General features: G+C 38.0%; 1 protein-coding gene across 1 annotated transcript; it reads right to left on the bottom strand.

Annotated features, from left to right (window-relative positions):
- Positions 1-10213: 10213 nt before the first annotated feature.
- LOC112194736 (em protein H5) lies at positions 10214-10909 on the bottom strand. The gene is made up of 2 exons (XM_024334954.2): positions 10642-10909; positions 10214-10544 (listed from the first exon to the last, which is right to left on the bottom strand). Exons 1-2 carry the CDS (start codon positions 10772-10774, stop codon positions 10366-10368), a joined length of 312 nt encoding a protein of 103 aa, XP_024190722.1. The 5' UTR covers positions 10775-10909; the 3' UTR covers positions 10214-10365.
- Between the last annotated feature and the right edge of the window lie 1074 nt (positions 10910-11983).

Below are 11983 nucleotides of genomic sequence, written 5' to 3'. Positions count from 1 at the left end.
GTCGCCGAGGCATAAAGATGAAGATCAGCGCGTACTGTTTCACAAAGGGGGTTTGGTGATCGGTTTGAGGGATTGTGACGGTCTATCTCGTTCTGTTGATAGAGTCACATCAAAGTATCTCACCGCCATAATTTACTCATCACCAACATTGTTTCAGTGAAAAGTTTTGCTCAAACTTAAACTCATCAATAAATTTTGCTTGTTAAATTTTATTTCGTTATACATGTATTTACGGATTGGTCTCGAGTATATTCAGTGGGCACAACCAACATAGATTTACATGCTAATACCTTCAGCAAGATGCTCCTGAGCCTCAAGACTTTTGCCACCAGTTCCTCCTGGAACAACAGTCTCTCCTTGCCTTGCGGTGGCGTCCAGCTCTGCCCTTTTCTGGGGATTCCTTCTCTCTTGCTCTGAGGTCATGACTTCACAGTCTCACTCCTTGATCTGCTAGCTAGTAAAATTTTCACAAACACTTGGATAGGTACTTGTCGACTTCAGTTGACAGTGAGTCGAACGTTGAGGAAATTCCAAGTTTAAATAGAGGAGGCTTACTTTCGGTGAGTGAAGAGGCAAAGAAAGGAACAGCAGAGTAGCAGACACGTACTGGGGTAAACGCGGATGATGGGGAGATGTAGGACTATTTCTTCACGACACGTAGGTGCTTTGAACAGTTAATAATATGCAGTAAGAATGGCACTTACGTGTTCAAAAGCTTTGTGGTCACTGACAGTTTTTGCCACTGCACCGTTTCATGAGTGAGAGCAGTCTATTATCTCATAAGGTTTCTTCACACCGAAGAAAAAGAAGAGGTTTGTGTGACAGTGAAATATTGCCAATTGCTTTTACATTAACTTTCGATCTGCCACCAGCAATGACTATTCAGCTATTTCCGTCTGTGCTTTTGAAAGCTGATCCTATTATTTTCACTCTTTCTTTTCTTAGTGCATGCAGCATGCAGCATTCCTAAGCTACGGTCCAGTTGTAAAGACCCGCGAGTTCCTTACCTATATGTGTTACGAGTTACGACTTACGATCCATCCATTCTCTTATGTAAAAATGGAACTGCCTGCCAAGCTCTGTAGATGAATTATACGAGACCATAAGTAATAAAGGATAAAATCTGGAAAATAAAATTTATTTTAAAAAATGCGGTTAAATTGTTAAATCGGCGTAAGCGGGGTGTCTATTTGGTCTAGAAATATAATAATATCTTATCATGACTGGTTTTTATTTCTGGGGAAGTCTAAGGTGTGTTGATGTTTGTTATACATCAACTTTTTAATAAATATATATTAAATTAAATAGAAAATTACCACTAACTACACTTTTTATCCAATATTTACCATTAACAAGCCTTTTTTTTTATATTTCCCTTGCGGTACTGTTCATGACCCATGCGCAAGGCCCATATCCCGTGCGGCCATTTTCCTACCAATTTTTTGAATTGTTCTGTTAATGAGAAATTACAAAAATAACCTCAACTAGTTTCTAATGGTAGCACTGACCCTCAATAGTGTACTGTTCCTCAGTAGCACTCAACAATAAATATATTTAAGAGATTGCATTATCTACGGTATCTACCAAGTTAAACAGGTAGAAAAAGTAAATGTAAATTTTCCATGTATGCTTCTTCGCATAATGCTGCTTCGATTAATTTGTGTATATGATAAACGCAAATATGAGTACTGACCTTCAGTAGTGTACTAACCCTCAGTAGTACCAATCCCATAAGAAACTAACAAACACAAAACCAAAGCTACTGACCCTCAATACAAAAGCACAAGTCTAAAACTATGATTCCACAGCAGGACTATAGACACTGATTCCACAAAAACAATAGATATTGCATCCTTTGGATACCCAGCTTGATATGTAGTTTCAACTCCTCAAATGTAACACCAAGTATTGACCCTGCATAAATTAGAAATTATGACTAATTGACTAACGAAACAAATTCAAAAACGATCTTCCAAATGTGATTACCATCGAACACAACGGTTTACATGCACAAAACCCAACAACTAACCCCAATCTGTCAAAACCTCACTGCCCTGAAAATTTGAACACATCTTTTAACAAAAATACATCAACCACTTTCTGACTGTATCAACAATTAGCTAGCAATCCCGATTGAGCTCCAGAACTTTAATATGAAACCAAAAATTTCAATAGTGAACATAATGACCACTCACCAGGCATGAAATTCTTTATAAATTATGAAACTAAAACAAATTTCAGTCACTTTCGCACATAAAGAACATATCAAACCAGTTCAAAGCTACTACCCTCAATACAAAACCGGAGTCGCGCCCTAGCTCGCCGCCTCGCTTAGTAGCTCGCTTCGCCGGCTGATTCGCCACCAGAGCCTTGATTTGTTGCTTAGCCACCGAAATGGAAGCGAGGTTTTGATTTTGGGGAGAAATGGATTTGAAAGAGATATGGGCTAGAGTGAGCTGTATCGTGATATAGGGGTGGCAATTTTTGTAATTTCATAAAAGTTGTTCTGTCCTTTTTGTCCTTAATGTATAGAATCCTCACTGTAACTAAGTTTAATTGACCGCATGGAGACCGCGTTTGTGTCCCTTGCGCGTGGGAAAGAAATGTAGGATTTTGTAGCTAATGGTCATTAACTCATTAAATTAGTTGGTGAAACCTGTTATACAAGTCAACAAGTTATCCACTTATAATTTGACATGTGTACTTAAAAAAAATTACCATACTAAGTACTCATTTACTGTTTTATACGTAAATTGTTCAAAAACTTGTAATGAAGATTGTAAATGTAGTAGTTACTTTGATTACAACTATAATTATCACTAAATACGTCCAATGTGGTTGTTTGTTGTAAAATATCTCATCGATGATATAATTTACAAAAGAGAGGACTGTAGTTACAAAAAGAACAACTGGATTACAAGAATAAGGACTTGAAAAGTTTTAGGTCTGATATGATTATTTACCATATAAACAAAGCATTTGTTGTAGCAGTGGTAAAGTGATTGTTTTTTTTTTTTGTAAATAGGATCATATTTCAAGTAAGGACAAAATATTGTTTACTCCCTATACTTATAGGGAGTCGACGTTTCAGTCTCTCGCCTTTCAATTTCACCTAAAAACTCTCTAAACTCTCCAATTTCACCCGATTTGTCCTTGCCGTCAGTTTTCATTCAAAATCTCTGTTAAATTGCTGACATGGCATTCCTTACACCCTGAAATGTCTATAATACCCTCAGTTATTTTTTTATTTTATTTTATTTTATTTTATTTTATTATTATTTTTTTACCTCTTCTTCTTCTTCCCCTCTCTCCTCCTCCGTTTATCTCCATCCTCTTCTTCACTGCAACCTTCAGCCACACCAACCTCTACCCCATGTTCCGTTCTTGATTAAACCCAACAAAGACTCTTCCTTTCTCTGAATTCCCCCAATTTCAATTGCCCCCATTTTTAACTCTCTAGGGCTTTCACAACTCTCACCTACCTCCATATCCTTTCTATCTCAACCATGGACGCCACTGTCTCCCAAACCCCAATTCCCTACCCGAACCCGTCGTCCGGCCCATACGTGCTGGCATTCCGCGACCCGAAAACTTGGGCCAAAGCCTACAGAGAGTGCGAGTCCAATATCCTACACCAATGCGAGGTCGGGTCGAGAATCGGGTGCACCATCATCGCATCGAGCATGTGTAAACCGCTGTGGTGGCGGTTTCTAATGGGCAAAAAGCATCGGACTTGAAGTAGAGGACGGAGTGCGAGGAGAGAGAGACGGAGGGGTGTTTCGCTCCGAATTGTAGGGCGGGTGGGCTGGTTGGTTGTTCCGGTGAGGTTGATCGGGTTTTAGGTGGTGGCAGTGAGACTTTGAAGTTGTAAATATGGGCATTGTAAATGTATGTTTTGTTGATCACACCAGTAAGGTGGGGTTCGGAGTTGAGACCATGGAACCCTCCCCATAATCCCTCAATAAAGGTAAAAGCTTCAACCTTTACTTCACATTTTTCCTTAATTTTATCAAATTTTTTTTTTTTAGCTTAAGTTCTTGTTATGTGATTGAGAATTGGATATATGAGTTAGGGAAGTGTTTCGAATTAGGGTTGGTAGGGTTTTGTGTTGTTTTTGGACAGTTGTTAAGTTTGCAAGGGCTACTGGGAAGGTTTGGAGGAGAAGAAGGACGAGAAAGGTTTGGAGGAGGAAGATGTGGAAGACGAGGAGGGCTTGAAGGGATCCGAGGAGGAGTTGGAAAATGAAGAAGATTCGAATCAGGATTTGGAAGAGGAGTCGGATGAAGATTTCGATGATGATGGAGGCGGTGGGCGGTGGCGGAGGGGAAAATGGAGGTGGTGGTGGCTGATGAGGAGGAGGAGATAGATGGTAAATGATGGTTTTAATGATCCAACGACGAGAGAAGAGTGCATGGAGGATCTGTTGCTTGTGTGCAGTCAGATGGAGTTGAGTATGAAACAAGGCGACAAAGAGAATATAAACAGAGGCGGAGAGAGGGGAAGAAGAAGAAGAGGTAAAAAAAAAAAAAATTAAAAAAAGAGAAAAAAATATAAAAGAAATAATAACTGAGGGTATTATAGACATTTCAGGGTGTAAGGAATGTCACGTCAGCAATTTAACAGAGATTTTGACGAAAAACTGACCGCAAGGACCAATCGGGTGAAATTGGAGAGTTTAGAGAGTTTTTAGGTGAAATTGAAAGGCGAGGGACTGAAACGTCGACTCCCTATAAGTATATGGAGTAAACAGTATTTTGTCCTTCAAGTAATTATCATGAAAACAACCATAATTACAACGTTATAACTCAATTGTTGTAATTTATAGTAAAATGCATTATCAAATGAGTAATTATCTCATGGATGATGAGATTTACACAAGAAAAGTATTAAATTACATAATATAGGACTTTAATACACAAGTAAGGACTCATGCCTCATTTACAATAGGGTATTTTGCATCAACAGTGTCTGGAGACTTGGGTGACTGACAATATGATACCCGAACTTACAAAGTTATCAAAGTAATACCCAGACTCAATTTTTCGTATCTCCGTCATACCCGCGGTCATTTTCCGTCACGGAGCTGTTAACTTTACCACGTGCAACGCACGTGAGTCATAAAATGAAGATAAAAAGACTGATTTACCCTAAATCTAGCATTTTTTTTTACACCCTTCTCCACCTCTCGTCTTCTTCATCTACACTCTCGCCCAGTCCCCCCCCACCCTACTCTCTTCAACTTTTTCTGTTGATCTGACCAAAAGTCTTAGTGTCGCACAAATGGAAGACCCTTTTCTTGCCTCCTCTCTTTCCCAATCTCTGTTTTCAGCTCTTCAATTCTGACCCAAGGTGAGTTGAAGAAAATTGCCGCCTACAAGGTCGTCGAGTCCGGCATGATCTTCAACCTCGGCTCCGACTCCACAGTCAAACAAGCCGTGGATCGCATCGGCGAGCTTTTGCAACATCATCGGAATCATCACTTCCGAGAACATCCACCAACAAGTCATCGATCTCTCTTATAATTCCATTATCCAACCTCCATGATTACCCGATCCTCGATCTCGCTATAGACGGCGCCTGAGTTTGAATTTCGATGAAGAAATTGAGTAGATGAGATAAAGATTTGTGTTCTGGGTTTTGAAAATTTCGCTTCTTTTTTGGACGAATCTTAGAAATTAAGGATTTGGGATTGAGTTTTTGATTTTTGGTTGAGCTAGGGTTTAGATGAGTCCACCTGCTGTGCTGAATAAGGAAGATACAAAGCCGGAGGTTTCTGCATCCAACAATTCGAATTCAGGAACTGGAGATTCAGACCCTGTCAAGGCTCGATTTACTAATTTGTGCAAGGTTGGTTTTTCACCGTGACCTAAACCTAGTCAAGGGCCGCTGCAGGTACCTCTTGAGAGAGAAAATGGTGGAAGGTGCTGGGTTCAGAACATGAACGAATTAACAATTGCTGAAATTTTCTTCTTTTGCATTTTGGCTGGGTTCAAGAACATAAAAATGATGAATTTCTGGATTCAAGTGTTGCAATCTAGTTGTTTTCTTGTCCTTTGAATCTTGAATGTTTGTTTTTGTGTTTTTGATTGATTTCAAGTTTTTGATCTATTCATTTGGTTTTCTTCTAGATGGCTTCAGTAACCATCTGGAAATTTTTGGGCTTAGAAATCTGGGTTGGCCATTTGGTGTTCATATCCACCTGGTTTTGGTGTTGATGATGAGATTGTAAAGCAGATTCTCTGGTCGATATGCCAAACATATCATCTCCTTCTCACCTTGGTCTTGAATCGAAAGGCACCCCATTATTTTTTAGGCATTTTCTGAATCCAAGTTTGGGAATGAGTTTGGTCAGGGTTTTTGTCCGAGTGTTGTTATTTTGGAAGAATTTGAGGATTTGATCGAGTTTAGGATGATATCAATTGAAAAAGTCTTTTTTGCCCTCCGTCAACGAGTCACGTGCGTTGCACGTGGTCAAATTTGACGGCTCTGTGACGGAAAATGACTGTGGGTATGACGGAGATACAAAAAATTGAGTCTGGGTATTACTTTGATAACTTTGTAAGTTCGGGTATCATATTGTCAGTCACCCAAGTCTCCAGACACTGTTGGTGCAAAATACCCTTTACAATATATACATAAAGTTTTACCACTTTGACAGCAATTCATTGTCACATTAGTAAAATGGTTCTTAGACTTGTAATATAAAAAATTACCACAAGTAAGAGCTTGATTACTACTTCTACAACAATTCGTTGTCTCACCGGTGGTTCTTAAACTTATAATATTGAAGAATTACCACAAACACAACCTTGGTTATTACTTTGGACCTCAATTGCTGTAAAATCTAGAAAAAAACATTGTCAAATAAGTAAATAACTCCAAAACGACAGTAATTACAAAATAGACAATCTTATTACACCGTAAATCACCGCAAATTTACTTAAATATATAAAGTTTTACCATTATAGCAACCATTCGTTGTTTTATTAGTAAAGTGGTTCTGAAAACTTGTAATAGTTAAGTATTAAAACTTAATACAATTAAATTATCACTTTTTACCACAATTCATTGTTTTATTGGTAAAACGTTTCTCAAACTTGTTATAGTGAAATATTAACACTAATTACAACTTGACTACCGCTTTTTATAATAATTCGTTCTATCATCAATTATACCACTTTGTGTTGGAATATTGAAGCATTATCAAAATTACAACCTTAATTACTACTATTGACCATAAAAAAAGAACATGGTTAGTCAAGTGAATTTTTTTTTTCTCGGAACTGTGAATATGGTTCTTCTCTATCTGCCTTTATTTTCCTTTTTCTTTCTGCTTCCTTCTTCCTTCTTCCTTCTTCCTTCTTCCTTCTTCCTTCTTGGTCCATAGTTGAAATTCTAACGTGTTAGATCCATGGCGGCCTGAACATCACTCCGCTATCACTTCTCCGCTGCAGTTCTCTCCATCCTTAGTTTCTCTTGTCTTTGAATTTACAAAAATCTAATAGAAGAAGCCCCAAAACCCCCAAATCAGAATTCCCAAACCCTAAAGTTTTCATTGGGTTGGGTATTTTGGAGCTGTTTAGGTTCAGGCAACTGATGTAAAGCTTGTTACTTACTTAAACTCATGTTGTGAGACAGTGTGGCCTGAAAATACACATTGGTTGAAACTTGAAACAGACTAGCTAAGAGAATTTTGTAAACTTCCACCTACTGTTAACATCAGTTAAATTGTAACATCAAAATGGTGTAAGAGCTGTCAGCTCACTCTAAACCTCTGATGATGCATTTATGTCAGATTATGTTCGAATCCTCATTTTAGGTATGCATTATTAGAAACATAACAACATTCGAATCCTCATTTTAGGTATGCATTGGATTAGAAACATAACAACATTGCCGGATAAGAAATGTGTTTAAGCCACCAACTTGTCCTTAATGTTTACTTATAGTGATGAAAATTTTATAATTAGGTTGTGAGGGATGGAGATTTTCTCTTTTCTAAAGTCTGAATTGTTGAAATTCTGTTTCATATTGGATTGTCTATCTCTGCAACTTTCTTTTGTTTGATATTCTTTGCTTTTGTGAAATTTCATGTGACTATGTTATCAAAACTGATTTAGTCTGGCAAGGCTTCTGATAAGTTGTTGTTTACGTACTTCCCTTTCCTGGGGTTAGGTGTTTTGGCCATACTGCGTGGGCTGCTGACAACTTCCAGGTCGAGTAGTTCAATGATTGGGAAGAGACCTATGCTAGGCAGGAAAAAGAAGGCTTGAGATACACAACTCACTGACTCAGACTTTGTAATTCTATCATCATTTTGGGGGTTTCATATTTGTCATTTTTTCTGATTGAAATGCTCATTGTGTTTGTGACCTCAATCTTTTGATGAAACTAATCTTACGAATGAATGACAGATTTATACAAAAGGATTCGTTGGTAGTTCCATATATCCTAAATATGATCAATTTCCTTTCTTTCAATGTTAGATATCCTTTGCTTTGATGCTCAACTCCTTAGAGATTGTATACTAATACTCTGATAAACTGCTTTCATCTCCATTTGTATTAACATGAAACATCCCTGCTTTGGTTCATATGAAGAAAATATTACCAAAGTATTAACAAACCCTAATCAATTGACATTATGTTTGGTCTAATTTTCTAGCCCAAATCATTCTCCAAGAGTAAAATACTATAACCTATCTAAACCATTATGCTCTTGATGCCAAATAAGGTTCTCCACTTTCAATAACATATCACAGATATCAAATACTACATGTAAATATAAGCATACCACACAAAAGTCTAGCTACGCTTACATCTTCATGTTATTTATATTTTTGATTGGGAAAACTAGGTAAAATAATGCAGTTCAGAGGACTTGATGCACTGTTAACATAACAACTTAATTCTTCTTATTGGTGATCAAACTATAACAAGACATCAATCGGTTAAGATTCACAATGGAGGAGTCCTAAAAGTGATCATAATGTGTTATTTAAAAAAAATAATAATAAATACTCATGTCATTAACAATGCTAGTTTCAACAGATCACCTACATATTAGAGAAATTATATACTAATGAAACAACTTCCAACCAAACAATAGCATAGATTTACCAAACATATAAACACAGCCATTATCATTCTTGTTTATTATTCTCAGATACCTTGGGTTCACAACAACACAAATCAAGAAGCATTGTTGCTGGGGCTTGTGCTAGTGTGAGTGTAGTGCTATGACTGCTATCCCCGGTATTGGTTGAAGCTTTTGCTGGGCGTCTTGCTTGTCAGGTGGTGGAACAATTTGGGTTGTCACCGGTTGTGTTTGAAACTTATTGTCTTCAGTTAGCCAATGCTATACAGGCCGAGGGTGAAGATACCTCTAAGCTTAGTAGGTTGGTGGATGATATTGTTCACTCTATGTCTTCTCTTCAGAATTGTTTGTTTGCTCATGTTGTTAGGGAAGCTAATGTTTTAGCTCATAAGTTGACTAAGTGTGCTCTAGACGCAGGTTTATTGATTTCTTGGTGTGGACCAGTTCCCACAATATTGGAGGATCTCCTCTCTACCTAATTAATGTAATCTCTTTGATTCTTTTAATATAGCCTGTCGTTTCGAGTTCAAAAAACAAAAAAAGAAGCATAACACAAATAAGCCTACAAGAAGTGGGCAAAAGAAAGAAATACCGTTTAAGCAGCTAGCTATAAATGCTTAACTGACACTATAACATACTAGGCAGTGAGTCCTAAACTATAGGAGAAATAAAAGATTAATGGGCTTTCTAATCTTTATCGCAAACAATAGACATTGCCTCGACTATTATCCCCCCTAAATATGATATAAACATGAGGTCAATAAATTCTATGTTTGCCAAGGATGGGACTATGATGTCCATGCACTAGCAGAAGCCATTGCCTCCAGCACGGAACTTAACTTAATTACAACTGTACCCAATTTCGGATTCCAGAGAATGCTAGAAATTAATAACAAATAAAGAATAATTAGACAGATCCACCACACATGAAGCAAGGGCTAGCTACTCGAAGATATATAGTTGTTACGTATTTTCATAAATAAATTGCAATACTGGTGATATCTGTATCAGAGCTAGCAATATCTTCGCAGTCCCAATTGCTAGCTCTGGAAGTTGGGGGATAAAACAGCCGTTATTTAGCAGTCCAATTCATAAATAATTAAAGAAAGAAGAGTAGGAAGTAAAGCAATCCAAGAGTTTCATAGCTAGACAACAAGCAACAACAGTACGCTACACATAATACATTATCGATCCCTACTCTAGTCATAGCAAGACGTAAACAAGCCAAGCTAGCTAGGTCTCGAGCTTAAAAGAGGCTCATCATTTGGATCAACGACTCTTAGTTTTGTACTTGGACTCGTCAATCGGAACACCCTCCTCAGCAGCACGCTCTCCTCCGGACTCGTCCTTGGTGCTGAGTCCACCCTTCTTGCCCATCTCATGGTACCCTTCATGGCCTATCTGCTCCTTCCTTGTCTGCCCTCCCTTCTCCCCTCCCTTGTGTCGTCCTTCATTACCATGCAAGCACAAAACGTTAGCTAAACTAATGAAAACAAATTAACACACGTACAAAGCATGTTACACTATAGCCAAACTAATACGTACCTTCAGCAAGGTGCTCCTGATCCTCGAGGCTCTTGCCACCAGTTCCACCGGGAACAACAATCTCTTCCCGCCGTGCTTTTTCGTCCAGCTCTGCCCTCTTCTGGGGAACCCTTCTCTCCTGTTCCGAGGCCATGATTTTCTTATAAAGTTAAAGCTCTCAATACTTTGTTTCTCTTATCTATGACCTTCGATCAATTGACGACGAGTTGAAATGTGAGGTATTAATTGGCTTCTTATAATATAGGATTAAAGGAGCTTAATTGAAAGGTGACTGTCTGACTGAAGGTCTGGAGCGGCAAAGAAAGGATGTACTGACACGGTATGCATGGCTAAACGCGGCTGATGGACAGATGTACAGGGACACGTACGCTGGTGCTTTTGGATATGTATATTATTACGAATGACACGGGTCCAAAGTCCATAGCTTTGTGGTGACATACTGATTCGATCAGACCGATCCATAGCTTTGTACTTATCTTCTTATACATCTTCCTTGTTACTTTTTTTTTTTTTTTTCAGGGTACCTGGAGATCGATCGAATCTTCTCGTCATTATACCAAAGTCAAAGTGGGTATTTCGATCTTTAATGTATAGCTAGAATGCTAGATCCCTGCCACAGTTTCATTCGAAAAAAAATAAGAAGAAGAGAAGTTCATCCGATGAATGTTCTTAAAAGCCAAGCAATGTGCATTCTTAAAAAAAAAAAAAAAAAAAAAAAACGAAAATGATTTGTGGTCTCAACGTTAGGTGTCATGCTATGTATCTACACACATCACCTATTTGTTATTGAAAATAAAATTTGTATTTACTTACATGACATGACACCTAGGATTTGAGACCACAAATTTTAGGTCTAATGAAGTCTCGTATCATTGCCCAGACAAAAACCACGTACTTAATTTGATTTATAGTGTAAATGCGTTGAAGTAGCAAAACTAAATCGTTGTGCTTGAAAAACGCAACCAAGCTCAATCTCTAAAACCTCCCCAAAGTACGCCTCTCCAAAAATCTACTTAAATAAGGATGAGAGACAAAAAAAGAAAACTCATTTTATATCTTGCGTCACAAGGAATTTGAATTCGATATGAAAATTTGGAATATCCTTCTACTCCGGCATCTGTCGGTCCAGGATCAAAAGCAACCATTTAGCTTCTACTGTGAGGACAAGTACTGATCTCCTCTATCATGAACCAACTTTTCTGGAATTCAAGTCCCGGATACTTGTAGAGTTGTACGTAGTCCAAAATTTTGTTTCAGTTCCTGAAATGTCCCTAGCTATATGGCAATATAAGTGCTGATTGCTTCTATTTGGTGTTTCCCCTGGTTTTGCTTTCTGCATCTT

Source organism: Rosa chinensis, chromosome 3 (assembly GCF_002994745.2).
Source record: "Rosa chinensis cultivar Old Blush chromosome 3, RchiOBHm-V2, whole genome shotgun sequence".
NCBI classification, from domain to species: domain Eukaryota; kingdom Viridiplantae; phylum Streptophyta; class Magnoliopsida; order Rosales; family Rosaceae; genus Rosa; species Rosa chinensis.
This window is presented reverse-complemented; position numbering and strand designations above follow the sequence as displayed.

What these genes read in the sequence shown, in the direction of transcription:
- LOC112194736 (XM_024334954.2), bottom strand. Translation starts at nt 10,774, where the DNA reads ATGGCCTCGGAACAGGAGAGAAGGGTTCCCCAGAAGAGGGCAGAGCTG. An exon ending in TCAGGAGCACCTTGCTGAAG is followed by an intron (nt 10,545 to 10,641) that starts GTACGTATTAGT and finishes ATGGTAATGAAG; the next exon opens with GACGACACAAGGGAGGGGAG.